This window comes from Astyanax mexicanus, chromosome 3, assembly GCF_023375975.1.
Source record: "Astyanax mexicanus isolate ESR-SI-001 chromosome 3, AstMex3_surface, whole genome shotgun sequence".
Taxonomy (NCBI): Eukaryota; Metazoa; Chordata; class Actinopteri; order Characiformes; family Acestrorhamphidae; genus Astyanax; species Astyanax mexicanus.
Window position 1 is genome coordinate 10,403,133 of NC_064410.1, and position 18,636 is coordinate 10,421,768.

The window sequence follows — 18,636 nt, forward strand, 5'->3', positions numbered from 1 at the left end:
TGAAATACCATAATAGTATTCTAATACAATAAAAATGACAAATAGTGTTTAAATTTACATTTTGTTTTGTCACGCATATATATGCTTGAGTGAAAAAATAATTGCAAATGATGTGATTTTATTTTTAATTTATACAGTAATAATTAAAGTAATTTTAATTTTAGCCGTTTCAATTCAGTTCTATTTTTTGCTGGATCTACCTTCCACACTAACTCAGCAGCAGAGGGGTTCAACTTCAGTGAGGAAATTCCACTAGAATTTATACAGCTCTGTGAGGGCAAAGAATCTTTGTTGATTTGCTTATTTTGTACATTGTAAATTTAATACTGAAATATTTAATATTGAAGACATTAAATCTTTACAGGAACACATGCAGGATTATTTTGTAAACATAAAGTGTTAAACAAGACAGAATATGTTTTATACTTTGTACTTTATGAGTAAATAGAGCAAAATGGCTCAAAACTCAAATTAAATATATTTTTGCATTGGAAAGGAGAATTATGTATTTTGCTGAAAAAAGCAAAGAAAACATACCTGTATAATTCAGTTTTTCTACAGTAAACGGATTTTAGGCAGTAAAGGCGCTGTATTACTGCTACTGTGAGCTGATTGGTTGGTGAGCTGATTCTGGAATCAAAATCTCTGAGTCACTGAGTTCAAAAGTATAGCTGTAGTTTTAAATGATTTATAAATTGTCTGCGGTGCTAAAACATGTAATATTGTTCTGTTCTGAGCAAATTTGTACAAGGTTCTACTGAAAAATAATAGCAGTCTTATTTATTGAGGGAAAAACAAATGAACTTGACTGTGTGTGTGTCTATATATATATATATATATATGTGGGCCATTCCACCGAATGGATGCAATTTCTGTCCTCAGGAAATTACATGTATAAATGTGCACAACGATGTATTTTTTTTGCATTGTTGTGTGAGCCAAATCCCATCCATGCTTTAAAAAATATATATATTTTTATAATAAATTCACAATATTTAAATTATAATACACGTTTTAGTTTTGTCCCTTTCAGCTGCCTGAAATTTGCTACATGCTTCGAATAGTTAAATAAATGTGTTATTAGATTCAGAGTTGAATGAAGATAAAAACAATACGTTTAATTTGGAAGAGTTACAACAAGCAAAAAAAAAACAGCTTAGGGGTTAGCTCCCCTCGCTGTTGAAGAAAGGGACTTTTATTTTGTCTTCTCGGTGTGAGATGCGCATGCGCCTAGTTTCTAGTTAGAAGTGAAGAGGTGCCGAGCTGCACTGTGTTTTAATGCTGGTATTTTATTGTAATATTTATAGTTTCTGTAGGAATGCGAAGGAGCGGTAGATAATCAGACGGGAATATTTTTTGTCCGCTCTGCGTCCGTTTAAATTGTGCTTTCGATACGTTTTTCCTCTCTGGCGGACGGACACACGGAAGAGTGCAGGCCAAAGGCGGGCTGTGACTAAACGGTAAACATTTTCTGATTAACAGAGATAATAATATTTAGTAAAAACTCAATAATGCGATAATATTTAATTTTATATACTGGTTATGTGTGTGTTTTATTGTTGCGGTTGTATAAACCGAGCTTATTAGAGTGCTTTTTCCCTGTATAAATGTAGCGTTAGCGTTATGGGTGTTGATCTGTGTCATCGCTGCTGCTGAATCAGCTTCAAAACTAGAGAATATTGTAATATTTATTATTTTATACTAGGTTTTTGTTGTTTCTGTGTTGTTTTGTTCCTCGCTGTTTCACAGTTTTAAAGTCATAAATAGGAGTTTCTGAAGACGAGTTGGGCTAAAGTGGCCACCTAGCATTAGCTAACACAGAGGCTACTAGAGAATAAAACTCTAACACAGAAGCTACACTGCTCATTACTAAAGCCAGTAAGATGGGTTTACTTACACGTCCTGTTTGGGATCCAGTTGAGGCTAAAATTAAGCTGTTCTGCGAAGAGTTACCTGAATCATTTTAATTTAATTATTTAATTTAATATTGGCCTCCTGTGCACAGATATCGGCAATAATCGTTCAACCAATGTTTTTACATTCTGCCATACCCCACAGAATGATACGTTTTTGGTACGGTTGGTGGAAAAAATCAAGAAGCTGGGTATTCTGTATAGCCTTACCTTAATTAACTTCACAACAACAATGGGACTGCATTATAATCATGTTCTGTATTTTGGGATGGAATGTTGTAATGGGACTCGAGCTCTTTTATTAAATGCTTGAAACCAGGTTTCTCTCCTACTGTCATCATGAGAGGCTCCATCTTTTAAATCTTGTTGGAACAAACAATGATCTTTATTAAGAACAAAAATAACAGCATTAGTTACTGCTTAAACTACAAATAGTTTTTCTTAAGCATATTACTAGACGGAGAGAGGGCGAGAGAGAGACGAAGAGACAGCACAAATTCAGAGTGAGAGAGGCAGTACGAGCGCCTAACCATGCGTTGGACATTTCATGTCCTATGTCTATTTCAGCACAGTGACGGGCACAACAGTCCTGTGAGCATTAGTTCCGCATTACATTCATTGGTTTCACAAGAGTCCTATACCTGTACTGTGTATTCTCCGCGCGTTTACGCAAACCGAACCGTGACCCCTGTACCGTGACGGTTTCTTACAGAATACACGTACCGTTACACCCCACTTAATGCAGTCTGATTTCTGTATGGTGTAATTTTGTGTGACAAAGTAAACCCAATAGTAATCAAAGCCCTAATTAAAATCCTCAATGTTTATTGTATGTACTCCTAACAGCACATTAAGTCACAAATCTATATTTAAGACCTGTCGTACAACAAAAAACAATAAATAAATAATAAAAATGTGGTATACCGTAAAACCGTCAGAATCTTGCAAAATAGCGTGATATGCATTTTTGGTCATACTGCCCAGCACTAAGTTGAAGTGTTCTTTAAACTCCCCACTTAAGTAAAGTACTAAATAATTTAACATTTTTGTGCATAAGTATTTCAAGTAGTTTATTTTAAAATGTACTATAAGTACTGAAAATTAAAAGTACACGTATTTTGTAGTTGTTACTGAAAGAAGTCAAAAGTTTGAATATCCTGTTGTGTGTATTCCCCCCATGGAGTCTTCAATTAGTGTTTCAAACAAACTCGTCCAGAAGGTTATATAGAGTTGACAGCAAGTCTTTCAGATATTCCAACCAATTGGGCAAAAAAAAAATAGATCTGCTCACTCTGAGTAATGATGTTATTTTTTTTTTCTCTCACCTGAATCTGCTCTTTACTTTGGAAAAACAACCCACTTGGAAAGAAATAAGTGACCACTTAAAAATGATGAGTCAGTTTGATTTTACCAAATTGAAAACCTCCGGAATATAATCAAGAGGAAGTTGGATGATCACAAGCCATCAAACCAAACTGAACTGCTAGAAATTTTGCACCAGGAGTGGCATAAAGTTATCCAAAAGCAGTGTGTAAGACTGGTGGAGGAGAACATGCCAAGATGCATTTGTGATTAAAACTATTCCACAAAATATTGATTTCTGGACTCTTAAAACTTTAAGAATATGAACTTGTTTTCTTTACATTATTTGAGGTCTGAAAGCTCTGCATCTTTTTTTATTTTAGCCATTTCTCATTTTCTACAAGTAAATGCTTTAAATGACAATATTTTTATTTGGAATTCTGGAGGAATGTTGTTCGTAGTTTATAGAATAAAACAACAATGTTCATTTTACTCAAACAAAAACCTATAAATAGCAAAATCAGAGAAACTGAATCCAGCAGAGGTGTTAGAAATTCAGAAACTGAAGGGGTCTCTTAATTTTTCCCAGAGCTGAATGTAGTGAAGTAAAAGTGGAAGTAGGAAAAACATATATAATCCAGTAAATACAGCATTTTAGTACTTAAGTACAGTAGTGAAGTAGTTCTACTTACTTACTTCTTTACCGTATCTCTGCAGTACCGGACAGTGTGTGAATGTATGATCATATAACCTTAGAATGTAAAGAAAGTAGGAGTGCTGGATCAGTACTGTCAGATACTGTTTTATCTTCTACAGGTTTCTTTCAACCATTTTAACATTTTTAAATGCATTAAAATGGGCTCTTGTGGTTTAAATTGTAAGACACATCAGCCCACATACTAATGCATTATAAGTTGTGCAGTGTTATTAAGCAGTTAGATGTTTTAAACATAAAATTTCATTTTGTACAGACATAATTACAGTGACATCATTTGAATTTTGGTTCATTTTAAATGAATAGAAATGTTTAAATCCTCTGTATAATACTTAGTGGAAAGTGATGTGGAAAAATAATGCCTCATAACGCATAATAGGCATTGCAATATGCATTTTTCTTTGTGGTGTTTTTGAGCTTTCAAACTGAAAATATAAAACAGTACCACATAAATAATTCTATTAGAACTAATAGAATAAGAGAACTAGAATCAATGCATTGTGCTACATCCAAATAAATAATACTAATGCTCTCTAAACACTCAAGTTCATCATAATAATTATGATTGCATCTTGCCTACAATTATACATGTTCCTTTTATTTCTGGGATCATATTTTTTTGTGTTGTTACCATAATTTTGGTCTGTGTCTCGTTCACTTTCAGATTTAGGGCTGGCCTAATCTGTGTTAACAGAAAAACAAATGGAAATAAAACACTGAAACAGTCCACCCCATTGTGAAGACACTGTGAGAACCCGTACTCACAGAAGATTTGTGCAGCTATGATCAGTAATGGCGTGTAAACATGATAAATCTCTGCCTCACTTCAATTTAATCCTGCTGGGGAAATCAGGAGTTGGGAAAAGCGCCACAGGAAACACTATCCTCGGACGAGTGGCTTTCGACTCTGAGTTAAGCTCCACACCCGTAACTCAGGAGGTACAGGAGAAGAACGTGGTTATTGATGGGGTCAGCATTGACGTGTACGACACACCAGAATTATTTATCACAGAAACGAGCAACGAGGATGTGATGAAGAAACGCCGGTCTCTGTTAGACAGCCCTGTTCCCACAGTGTTCCTGCTGGTGATTTCAGCAAAAAGATTTACTTCAGAGAACGAACGTGCTGTTGAAGCAATCCAGGACACTTTAGGAGAAAGGTTTCTAAAGAACACCTGGATCCTTTTCACCAGAAGAGATGAACTAGAAAGAGAAAATAAATCAGTACAGAGGTTTATTGAAAAGTCAACACACCTCAAACTATACTTGAAGAAATGTAACAACAGGTACCACTTCTTCAACAACAACAAAGTAGAGGATCGTGGGCAGGTTAACGAATTATTGGACAAAATAAGTAAGTGTTAAAACATTATTATTTTGTTGGTCTGTCATAAAAACGAATAATTGTTTTTCATATGTTATCGCCATTTACACATCTTAAGTTCTATATTTTTATTGTTTTGTTCATTATAATTGTTATTATTGTGTTTTTCTAATCAAGGAGAAGAAGTGCAATTGCTTATAAGGAGGAGATCACCATTTTGGAACATTATCTTACTGGGGAAATCGGGGACTGGAAAAAGTTCTTCAGCAAACACTATTTTGGATCGGACACGGTTTACTTCAAAAACAGGTCACAGATCAGAAACACTCAGAACTCAGAAGGAAAATGTAACGATACGTGACCTCAGTATTAATTTGTTTGACACTCCTGGACTCTCCAACACTGTAATCGGACATGACGAGGTTATGCGGGAATACCGATGCCTCTCACTGTTTGCAGACTCAGTTCCCACAGTATTTCTGCTGGTGCTGAAAGCAGAAAGACCAACTCAAGAGGATATGGAAACTGTTGAAAAGATCGAGAACCTTTTAGGAGATCAGCTCCTCCAGCACACCTGGATCCTCTTCACCAGAGGAGATGATCTGGAGAGAGAAAGACTGTCAGTAGAGGAGTTCATTCAAGGTTCAAACTACCTCAAACAAGTTGTACAGAGATTTAACAACAAATACCACATTTTCAACAACAAGATTCCCAATCCTGATCAAGTATGGAAATTACTGGACAAAATAGACACTTCACTACTGATGATGGGTAAGCTTTCAAGAAAGTATATGGAAGTTCAGAGAGAGTTTGATGTTAAACTATTCAATGTAGAACAACTTGTGTGCTATTCAACTCAACAGTCAATCTATTGTTGTGAATTCAAACAAACAAATACAGTTTCTTCAGGGACTATTATACCAGGCGACACCCTACATTCATACATTTACAGTTAATGGATTTAAAAAGATCTAAAATCTTTCCACAACTCCGGTAAGCCAGTAAGTCAGCTAATAGGCAGTGTATTCTATTCATAACTATTTGGTGTAATACGTTTCAGTGATGAGCTTTTAGAGCTTCTGATGGTCTGCTTCTATTCAATGGCATGTTAGACTATTCTGATTGGGTAAGATTGTGAAGAACACTCGGTTTTCCTCCAATCCCTTTTGGGGTGGACTTCTGAGACCCTGATTAAAGCTAATCCTGGACTTTTCCAACTCCAGAATTTCTAATTACGTTTCCATTAATGCCGCAGAGAACCACAGAGTCCACAACCAAATGTTTTCCCATTGCAGGAAATCAGCCATGAATGATTTCAATAAAGCTGAAAAATTGGGTAGTGATTAGTTATGTTAACACTTGTTTTAAAATTGTTTATCTTGTTTAACTTATTTTGATTGGAGCCAATGTATATATTTTGGGATTGTTCTTACTATTTCACTCTTTTTTTTTTTTTTTTTTTTTTTTTTTTCCTTGTTTAGGAGAAATTCTGAAAATGACTTTGACTCTAAAGGACAACCCACCAACATGGAATTTTTTTCTACTAGGGAAGTCGGGGGCTGGAATAAGTTCTTCAGCAAACACTCTTTTAGGTCGGCTGCGGTTTACTTCCAAATCTGGGTTTACATCAGAAACACTCGAGACTCAGAAGGAAAGTGTAACGATGCGTGACGTCAGTATTAATTTGTTTGACACTCCTGGACTCTCCAACACTGTAATCGGACATGACGAGGTTATGCGGGAATACCGACGTCTTTCACTGTTTGCAGACTCAGTTCCCACAGTATTTCTGCTGGTGTTGAAAGCAGAAAGACCAACTCAAGAGGACTTGAGAATTGTTCAAGAGATCGAGAACCTGTTAGGAGATCAGCTCCTCCAGCACACCTGGATCCTCTTCACCAGAGGAGATGATCTGGAGAGAGAGAACCTCACTATAGAACAGTTTATCGACAACACAGTGGAGCTGAAGAGGGTTGTAGAGAGATTTAGGAGGAGGTTCCATGTTTTCAACAACAAGATACGCAATCCTGATCAAGTCAGAAGACTGATAGAGAAAACATTAATGTGTTACTGAGCTTCGGTACTTAGATGTAAGTAGGTTTATAATCTATTGTATTTCAATTATGTATGTCTGAAATGGGTTGGTTCTTCAAATTACTTAAATGAACACAACTAAGCTTTATTAGTATGTAGTTTATGTCAAGATAACTTGAATTTGTTGGGCCAAATTGTTTCTTTCATATCATAATATACTCTATATTATTATACTATATATTTTACTTTATTTGCTGTAAAATGTTCAAAGTTAATTTGTAGAAAAGAAGCCGTACCATAGATAGAATGAACCCCAGCATGCTTTCTCTTCAAGGAGTTTTCTCTTTCTTCAGCTCTAGAGATAACACTCTGTATGTACCAAAAACCCAGATGAACAGTACTGCTCTGGGAGAGTGGGGGTGGAGTGTAAAAGAGTGCTACTGGATACAGCATCCTGGGAGGAACAGGTGAAGAGTACAATATCTGTTAGAAATTATCCAGAATTTGCAGAGATAATAACGTGTTTTTCTACCCAGTTCTGGGTTTAACTATATCTTAACATGCATTATTTTATTTGCAGCTTGACAAGAAATGTTACAGACGTCTTAGAGATGACTAGATTGCATTGAGATGCAGAAGAGGGCATTGTGAAGAGGCTGAGTGAAGCGTGGCCATCAGGGCAAAGGTGAGATATATTTATTTCAGTGACTGTGTAAAGCATGGACAGCAAATCATCTCTCAAATGTGAAATCACCACAGGTCTAACACTTCTGCTGGGTGGTTGCAGCATTATGTATAGCTCTGTCCATCTACACATGTTTAATGACATTACAGACAGCCCCGTCCATTTTCCATCTCATTTTTCTCCTCTAAATTGTCTTTTCATCTCTAGAGTCTAATTCCCACAGTTAGATTTCCATGTGCTAATAAATCAGTTATTAAACCTTTTTCTCCTGTATTGTAAGAAGGCATGTTATCGTAAGAAGCGAAGGATTAAATTAAACTGGACCATAATAGCTCAGCAGTAAACAAAGCTAAGCTATGGTACTGGAATTTGTTATAGATGTAAATAGTTTTATGAGTAAAATATTGTAAATTTTGAATTCAGTAAGAAATGACCTAATCTTGGGTTTAACCAAATAAGTAGGATTTGGTCTGATTGACTCTTGTTGCAAATTTTATATTGCAGAAGATTTGGTTTAATTTAAACAAAAAAGTGTGGTGTCCATGCTTATATACAGCCTTTCATAAATTTATTGATACATTAATTATATATATATATTTTTGTAATTTTATTTGTATTTGTGTAGCTGTCTTAAAAATGCTAAGGATGAAAAATAGTGGTAATACTTATACTGTGTCATACTTGTGCACCTTTACCGTATTTTTCGAACTATAAGGCACACTTAAAATCCTTTAATTTTCTCAAAAATCATCAGTACGCCTTATAATCCAGGGCACCTTATGTATGAATTTTACCAGTCAGGTTTTAAGGAGCAGTAAAGCGAAAGAGTTATACTGGAGTTTCAGTTTAGTTCTCCAGCACTGGGGCTGAAGCAGTATTAGCATTAGCCGCTAAACCCTATTTGTTTGACTTGTCTTACTTTTTTGAGTGATTTTTTTTTAAGAATTACAGTTTTGTTTATTTAACTTATCTTAGCCTTACAGGTCTCACCACCCAGCGGCGAGGCCTGCTTAATTAGAAGAAAAACATGGCAACATCCCTGTTCCTTGCTAGTGTCGCATAATGCACCTTATAATTCAGGGCGCTTTTGTATAAACATAGACCAGAAAATAGACACTTACTTGATAGTATTCCTTATACTCCGGTGCGCCTTATAGTGTGAAAAATACGATACTTGGATGGTCTATTATGGATTAGGTCTTATAGATGTTCAACATTCAACTGAATATTTATTAAATGCAACTGAACTCTTAACTAAATGTAAATTACTCTGTGTAATCAACCCCTAAACCTGACTCTAATAATAACATTAACATAAACCTTGAATCAACCCTAAAACCCCACCCTAACCCTAACATTCAGCTAAAACTTTAATCTAACTCTTTTAGTTAGGGTGTAGGGTTACATTTAATAAATAATCATTTACTTTCAACTTATAATTCAGTTGCATTTACTTTACAATTAGTTGAGCATCTATGAGGCATCAACAATGGACTATCCAAGTGAAGTGATGCCCGAAGATCTGTAAGAAAATGATCTGGATGTTTTGTCTATTTATTATTGTAATCAAATAAGATTATTTTCTATGTTTGTCTTAGGTACCCAAAAGAGGGACTTGGACAGAAACAGCTAAAACTTTTTTTTTCTGCAATAAAAAACATCTGCTGTGAATTTACATAATAAAAGTTCCGTTCTGACTGATCAATTCTATTTCTAAAGGAACATATTCAGTTGTTTATAAAACAGATATGATAATTTGTGTGCTGTCCTCCGCATTTCTGTGTCTCATATTCTGCCTGACTTTAAAGGACTTTTCCAATTCCATTTCTCTCAGTAAACTCAAAAAAAGAACTGAGGTAGAAAAAAACATACAAATGCATTTATTGCCTTTTTTGTAAAAAAGTTGTGTAGCTGATACTGCTGCTAGTTTTTTACCACTGTTAATTTTGCACATTTTCAAAATATTTTTCATAAATGTTTGTTAAATATTTATATAATTATGTGCTCATCATTTTCATTGCATCATTGTAATGTTTCATTTAAATTAAAGCGATGCTGGTCTTCGAAAATTTTATGTCAGGTTGTGGTGCTAGTCAAAACACTACAAAATGTTTACAGTTTTCTATACTGAACCATCACATATTTATTAAATATTTATATAATTCAACACATTTCATTGTATCATTGTAATGTTTCATTCACTGTTTTTTTATATATAAATAGGGTTATTATAAATGCTGTATAGGTCTACAGTATTTATGTAATGGGCAGAACCAAGTATATTAGTCTGGCTCTCTAAAACTGTTGCAATTTCTCATGTGGCCCCTTGGAAAATTAATTGCCCACCCCTGATATATATGATGTAACAAATCATGTTAATAAAATGTAAAAATAAAAAAAAGGCTATAATTACTTTTTAAGGTATTTTCATTACACTACCAGATGTCACCCAAAATCGTTTGAAAATCGTCTGTAACTGAAGTTAGATGCCATTTTGAGTCTCGGCCCATCAAACACTACGCCAATTTCACTCTGACTGTCAGCACCAGAGTCTGCAGACTACATACAACCAACTAGCATAGACTCGCCACAACTGGAAGTTGGCGAAAATCATGTAGCATAGTTTCAGTTTTAGAAAGGCCAGCCAATCAAAAACATTAAGAAAACAAGCACCTCAAACTGATTCTCAGTCTTGTGAAAGTTGTGCAGGTTGACTGAGCCATACTCTTGTGTGTGTTAGTTAGAGCAGGGTTCTTCAGTCCTGGTCCTGGCACCCCCTGCCCAGCAAACTTGTAGCATACCCTTCTCACCATACTATTTAATACATAGGAAAAAGTGCAGAGGTGGGGGGCACCAGGACCAAGATTGAAGACCTCTAGTTTAGAGCCTAAAGCTTTGTAACTAATGTGTCCCTAATCCAGTCTTTTCTTCACATGTGACACGCGTGTCATTTGTGTAACAAAAAAAAAAACTCACTAAAGCTGTCATTTCAATTCTGATTTGGGCAACTTCAACTATGTGCTATTAAAATCTGATACAAATACTAAACAGCAAGATCAGAATTTATACAAATTTTACATAAAAAAAAAGAAAAATTACAGTGAGTAGACTCCACTGGAATGCTGTAGGTAAACAGATTAAATTCTTCTCATGCTACCTTAACACCCCCTGTAACCTGCAATTAATCTGTGGTACTAAACTTTTGTAGCACCTATTAGACCAGGGTAAATCTCTGTTCACTATTAAAATATATATCAGAGTCATCTCCGTGCACCATGCTGGTATTAATGGTACCCCCCTAAGTGCTTACAAGCTGATCTTCAGATTCCATAGAGGTGCTGTTTTGGCTACAGCCCCCCAAAAATGCCTCATAGTCCTTAGTAAGACTTAAATATTGTGCTGATCTTTCTTTGTATTCCCCCATTTGAATAGAAATAGACTTCATTCAAGACGAAGTTGCTCAGCCAGACATGAAGGATGACTCAGGAGGATGAGTGATGTATCATAGTAACCCTTTACCTGAAACAGACTATCCAATTATTGAATTCAGTGTCACAGCAGCAAAATGATAGCAATGCATAACAAAATTTGAAAACGGCAGCAAACTCAGTATTATAAATGATAAAGAATCTAACATCTATGTAATCATCTATTTACTGGAAATTTGTATCCCTAATCAACAATTAAGGGACACATAAAATTACATAGTAAACAAAAAAGTGTTTGGCCTCCACAATCCCCTGACCTAACCCCTCACCTCTAGAAACTCCTTCACGCAAATGCAATTATTCATCCAGAGTTATAGTACATTTTTCCCAAGATCTTTCAAGTTTTGGAGCACTGAGAAAAGTCTTCTCCAGCACATCCCAAAGATTCTCAATGGGGTTCAGGTTGGCCAGTCCACCCTGCCATCTTTCACAATTCATGTCCCATGAATCTTGGAATGGTCCTCTTTAAATATACCTGTGCCAGCAGGGAAGAAAAAAATCCATTGATGGAAAAGCTGGTCATTTAGTACATTCTTAGTCAGCTGACCTCATTCTTTGGGTACATTGTGTTCAGGTTTCAAACACTTTTTGACAATAAATTTCCATGATTTTTTCATGCCTTTCAGGTAAGTTTTAATGACTATACATTCTCTAAATGTGTGTCTCAAACCCTGAGGACTCAAATGAACATGAAAACTGACCAGCAACTATGTTTAAAAAATAAATAGGTAAATTAAATTGTTCAGCAACAGTAACTGATTTCAGAAGGCAGCAGTGTAAGAGATTCTTTCAGAACACAAGATTTTGCAACCAAAACATTTTAAATTAAATATGCTTGATTTACACAGTGTTCTTGATGTTACTTAAATACAGGAATCACACTATTGGATATAAAGATGCTGAAGGAAAACATTAACAAGCACCCGCAGTCAAATACTAACCTTAAAATCATTGCCTCTGTTTCCAGTGAATACAAGTCAAAAGCTCTGAATGAAGCTAGTTTTCTTTTTGGGTTAGTCAGTGTCAAAGGGTCAGCAAGATTTCTATGCCATAAGAAAATATCTAAGCCTCTGTCTCGAGTCACCCTGCAGTATAGGACTTCTACACAGTTTGAGCAGTTGACCAAGGAACATATTGGGACAGGGAACATTAAGCACTGGAATGTGTTTCAGGAGGGCTCTGCCACTCATGTTATAACCAGCCTCCTGTACGGTGCTCAAGCCTTTTTTGTTTTTGACAAAGAAGTTCAGTCACATGAAAATCACCAAGAAGACGTACAAGGAGCGCTGCATGCATTCATCAAAAGATCCCTACCATATCATTGATGACCTGAATGATGCCATCATACAGTGCCAGGAATTGATAGGTGTTATTCAATTTCCCGAATTCAAGATCAAGTTAAAAAAAATTCAAAGAGCTGTGCTCAGAGTATAAGATGGTCTTCCAAAAACATTTGTTTAAACTTCTTCCATTGATCAGCAAAGAACAAGAGCTTGTGACTTTGCTAACCAGTGTGGAGAGATCTGCCTTCCAAGGTGATCTCATGTCCACTTGTCTAAATGACATAGAAAAGGAGATGAATGTGGAGATGACCTTTTACATTTTTTTTTAACTCTAATAACGCTAATGGCTATGTGGTGGTTTTCCTACTTGATAACATATAGAACAGTTCAAATCAGCACAAGGTTTATGTTATGGAGTACATTAAGGTTTTTTACATTTATGTACTTTATTAAAAAATAATATTTGTTGCTCCACCAAGAAATTACGCCCAAAAATTATTTATTTTTATTTTAATGTTTAAAACAACAATGCATTTCTACTTTAGTTTAGTTCCCAAAAGCAGACTTATTTAAAAATATAATAACGTAAAATAACACAAAACACATTATTCATGTTCATGTCCTTCTAAATTAGCACATTTTATTTACAATATACATTACTTTCACTACTGCAACAGCCTGTGATTTATGCAGGAATGAACTGTGTCCTACATTGAAAGAAATATCTACAGATTTCACAGCATTAACACTGATTAGTAAACACATTCTGAGTGTAGAACCTGTATGCATACATGTTCCTTTAAATCTGCAAAGCATCATGGAGGAAATTAATTGGTGGGTGATTTCTACAGTATTTTTGCACTAATTTTGCTGGAAGGACAAACTGAGGGGGAAAAGAGAAGAAAACACAGAAAGGAAAAAGCCTGAACAAGAAGCTGCTGTTTTCCAGGTAAGCTGTACTTTTAAAGTATGTCTAGTGAGCATGATACATTTGTTAATGAACACATATAGCACTGCATATTTTTTACATTGAGAAATTCTAGAGCTAACAGTGCTAACATTAAGCTGTAGCACACACCTGCAGGCACAGGGGCAAGGGAAAGGCATAAAGAGGCACACAAACACTTTTTTGTATAATTGACACTTCTTGAGTATTTTAGAACGTTTTGAATCGTAAAATTGTTTCCATTTGAAAGCTAAGAGGTTTAGAACATCAAATCTGTGTAAGGGACCGTCCACCACTGTGACCTGAAAACGCTGCATGGGGATGTAAATGGGGTGGAAAAAACATTCACAGCCACTTAAAATGTATTTTACCACATTTTAGCATAACATTTATCACACGAACAGGTTAAACAATCAATTAGAACTAAGAAACACAGTGTTTTTATATTTAATCTCAGTTTGCTACATTAGCTGAGCTAGTTTTGTTTCATAGCGTCGCCTCACTTGCTGAGGAGGGGTCTAGCGTGAGACGGCTTGCTGAGCAGGGCTCGTTTGTCCGCAGAAAACTTTTCAAAAAGAAGACGTTTCAGTTGGCTGCCAGAGGACGAGCAGAATTAATTCATGAACCCTTTTGAGACTGTGAAAGACATGAACCATTTTTGTCAATGGTGCATGACACACTGAATTCCTGTTTAGTATCGAGTTTATAATGTTTAAAATGGTGAACATAATAAACTAACAAACATTAAAACCATAGTGTTCTGCTATACAGTGTGTGCAGTAGGGTTTGGCATGTCTCCTTAATTGGCATATGAAGATGTTTACAGTAAAACATCGCGATGGACGATGATATTTACTGACATTTACTATAGACGAATAAAATATACACGTAAAAAAGGAAAATAGGACACTTTAAAAAGATAAAAATTGATACATAAAAAATAAAGAATTTTTATCTTATGAAGAAAAAATAATTTGATCAGTAAAATAATAAAAATATTAAAAATGAATAAAAAAATAATTAATATAAAATTAAAACACAATCAAAGGCTTTCTAATAGTGCGCAGAATAATGTCAGTTTCAGTTAGTTTCAGTTTCAAATAATTGAAACCGCTCACCAAAACCTTAACCTATTTTTTTTATATTTGACAATATTTGATTAACTTTACAGGTCCTCACTCATCTTAATTTATGTAACTAAACTGAGTTTTTATATTATGTGTAGCGCCTCGTGCTGAATTCAGCTCCGCGCTGAGAGAGAAAGAAAGGGAGAGAGCGCAGCGCGGCGCATTTTGCCTGATTTCTCTGGATTGAATTTTAATACCATGTAATACCATACATACCATACCTATACTTGATTTTTAAATCGCAATGCCCCGCGACCTTTCAAGCTCCTCTGCGTGACTGCGGCATTTTAAAACGCTGTACCAGATTTTAGTGAATTAATTATTATATTTAATATTTGAATAAATTTGCCCTGGGGAAACGAAGCTAACATAAAGCTTTATATTTCTGTGTATTTCAAATGTTTTAAGTTTTATATACCTGACGTGCAGCACCAGATGCCAGAGATGCTTTATTTTTCAGATATGATTTTTTTTTAACTGAATTTCAGTTACATAATAGCAAAGTGAAATAAAATAAATTTCTCAAAGTTCTTTTCTCTTTTAATTGTTCATTTCAAAAACTCCAGATATTGAGTAAGAATAAGCATCTGTTGAAATTCTTAAACAGCAGAATGCCTGTGTCTGCTATATTAAGCTACAGTTATTAAGTCTGTGTACTAAACATAAATATAAATCCATATAACTGTTTGATCCAGCTGTTAAACTGTTTACTATTTTAACGTTTTTTGTTTCTATGTATGTCGTTAGATTATATTTTTGTCAACATTTTGGGTTTATTTTCGTTTGTTATTTTTCTAATAATAATAGAAATTACATAATTTATTGTTTTACGGGGCGAGTAACAAAAGTAACGCAATAGTTACTTTTACTGTTAACTAGTTCCTTTTATAGTGGAGTAACTCCGTTAGTAACTTTTTTAGAGAAGTAACTATAACTAATTACTTTTTCAAAGTTAAGTGCCCAACACTGGTTGACTATGAGCAAGTTTCCCCCAAGCACAACGAGCAGGCTTATTCTATTTGCGTGAATAACATGAAATGTTTAAAATTAATACAGACATGCAGAAAAAAACGAAGACAAGCTGTAACCTAGATATTAATAATAATATCATAATAATAATAATAATAATAATAATAATAATAATAATAATAATAATAATAAATAATAAATAATAATATAATAATATGCCAATTAGGCATATTTGTAGCAGTAGGATATTTTAATTTTCATCCCTGACTCTAATTCATATAAGTTATATACCTGATTTGATCTTTTTCCGTACAATCCCTGCTAAAGTTTTAAGGTGAAGGAGACCTAAAGAAGGTCAGTGCATGTTTCTGGAAAAAGAAAAAAGTGGGCGTGGCATTGTGATGTGGTGTTGGCTCCCACTCCTTACCTGATCTGCGATGGTCCTCCACCTGTGTGTCTCCTGCCTCCAGCCGTTCTCTCCCTCCCTGGCTCCTTCACCGCAGCTGCTCCCGGCTGCATTCCCTGGTGTGGTGTGTTTTTCCCAACTGCTGCGGAAGGCGTCTCCTCTCCTGGCTCCTCGGCCGGTCTGGCCGCTCCCGCGAGGTCGCCTTCAGACTTCAGCGTCTCTTTCTCTCTCTCTCTGCTGCCACTCTGGCACCCACGCCGCTCCCGGCGCCCCCACCGCTTCACCGGACTTCTCTTTATCCGTGTGGGTCTGTTTTCCCTGTTTCCCCTTCCAACCGGCATTCTTCCGGTACTCGAGCGTGGCCTCTGCCTCTTCCCTATCTTTTTTTCTCTAGAACCCCACACCACATTCCCTATTTTAAGATTGTATTATATCATACAAATGCATTTTGGGTAGAATATCCAATGATCAATGTAATAAAACCTAATATATATTTCTCTTCATTTAAACCTGGTTACCTCCAATGGTTGTGGTATGTTGTGACTCTCCTGGGCCAGATTAAGACCAGAGTAAGTTTGCTATCAGGGATGCCTTTCAAAGTAATATATGATTTGCTTGGGTAAAAATAATAAAAATAAAATAATTTCCAGCGCAGATGTAGAGGCGAAGTTAATGAAGAAGTACTTAAGACATGTTTGTAACTTTGGAGACTAAATTTGTTCTGAAACGGGGGCAAAATATGCATTCTAAGATCAGTCGCTATGAGAAAACACACCCCAGAGGACCTTAACACTTAGCCATTTTCCACCAAAGGAACCTTGGAGCTTTTCAGTAAACTGGCCTGCATTTGCATCAGGAGAATGGAGCTAGTTTTTTTGCTGTGTTGTTAAATGTTAGCATAAGAGTAGCAGTTAGCAGGAACTGCTATTCTACGTTCAACCCTACTCCTTTATAATTCAGCGACCTCTAGGGACTTTTAGGACAGCCAATAGCTACTTTCTTTACTGAGTAGTTGGCAACACTACACACACCTACCTGATTTGATTGTTCAGTTGAGAAAAGAAATGTGCAAGATAGGCTACAGCAACTGGATTGAGGGTAATCGCCTATGTTTGCTGTATTGAAAACTCTACCTAGTAACTAACATACCATTTAGTTGGTCTAACTATAGTCCTCCTTACAGACTTCGCTGAGCTATCTGTCCAGGTAAATAACGTGGGCACAGCATCCTTCTTCAACTTTCACATTCCAAACAGTTTCTTAAAGAAACACTCTTTTGTTAAGTGTTCTGAACTTACAGTGTTTACACACTGTTTGCTTGTTAGCTCGCTAGCCTTTTGTTATTTATAAATTAGGGGTGGGTGATATGGCCCTAAAATAATATCACAATATTTTATGGTATTTTTGCGATAACGTTATTCTTGGCGATATGACAAAACATTCAATTAAAACATAAATATTTCAAGAATACACTACTGCAACAGAATGAAAATTACATTTTAATATTGTATACAATAGGATGATATGATATGGCACACCCCTAACTGAGATATTAAAAAGAAATACGAGAATTTTCATCAGATTTGTAACAGAAGTCAATGCTCAGAATGTCGTGATATTAATACTACAATGCAAATATCTCAATGTATATCCAGAACCTAAGTAAAATAAATGATACTGGACAGATATAATCTGTCTCTAGTAGATATTTTATGGTAAATGAGAACAGTGTGAATCTTCCTTTTGCTAAAAACAGCTAAAAAAAAAAGTAGTACCCTGATGTGATCATTAGGGGTGGGTGATATTTGGGCACGATATTTTAGGATATAATATCGTTCACGATATTCAAAAAAGTTGGCGATACGATATGGCACACCCCTATTATCAATCCAGTTCCAGCAATAAAGTGACGATTGAAAACGTCTTTCTCATCCAGACTTTTTTAACAATGCTACAAAGTGCACAGTGACTTATATATGTATATATATGTAACTATAAGTAACTTTAATTTGATTACTGGATTGGAAATAGTAACACATTAGAGTACTTGAGCTTTGGGTCGGCCAGGTGAGAAAAAGGACTGAAATATCTACGTTTCCTCTCGTCTTCAGTACACATACCAGTTACAATTTGTGAATGTTACTATTGCTCATTGGAGTATTTGAGGCTTTACTTGTGGATGGGTGGAAGGACAGGAGGCAGGATTCGCCACCAAGAGAGGGACGAATACATCCAAGGTAAAAGCATTTTTTATTAAGGGTTCTCAGCACACAAATAACAGAGGGTAAAAAAAAAACGGTACAAATCTAAAACAAAATTAAATTAAAGATAGTGGAAGAGGACTATCTGACTCAACAGCAGTCAGGAAAGGGTTCTAGCTGCACTGCTGTCTAAAACCCCATATCTCTCTAGCAACACCCTTAACAAAAGAAAGAGACCCAATC

The 18,636-nt window shown here is 35.5% G+C and overlaps 1 protein-coding gene across 2 annotated transcripts in view; it reads left to right on the forward strand.

Moving 5' to 3' along the window:
* The first annotated feature begins 1,213 nt into the window (after positions 1 to 1,213).
* The window catches only part of LOC111189911 (GTPase IMAP family member 8-like), a 213,427-nt gene continuing 196,004 nt past the window's right edge, over positions 1,214 to 18,636 (forward strand). Inside the window, exons 1-7 of one of the 2 annotated variants that reach the window (XM_049475804.1) lie at positions 1,214 to 1,460; positions 4,595 to 5,284; positions 5,432 to 6,025; positions 6,736 to 7,344; positions 7,642 to 7,755; positions 7,869 to 7,973; positions 9,572 to 9,658. In XM_049475804.1, coding sequence (XP_049331761.1) covers positions 4,723 to 5,284; positions 5,432 to 6,025; positions 6,736 to 7,328 — 1,749 coding nt within the window. In that variant the 5' untranslated portion in view covers positions 1,214 to 1,460; positions 4,595 to 4,722 and the 3' untranslated portion in view covers positions 7,329 to 7,344; positions 7,642 to 7,755; positions 7,869 to 7,973; positions 9,572 to 9,658. Of the gene's footprint in view, positions 1,461 to 4,594; positions 5,285 to 5,431; positions 6,026 to 6,735; positions 7,345 to 7,641; positions 7,756 to 7,868; positions 7,974 to 9,571; positions 10,392 to 18,636 lie in introns of those variants that run through there. The other variant, XM_049475803.1, reaches the window with a different exon arrangement.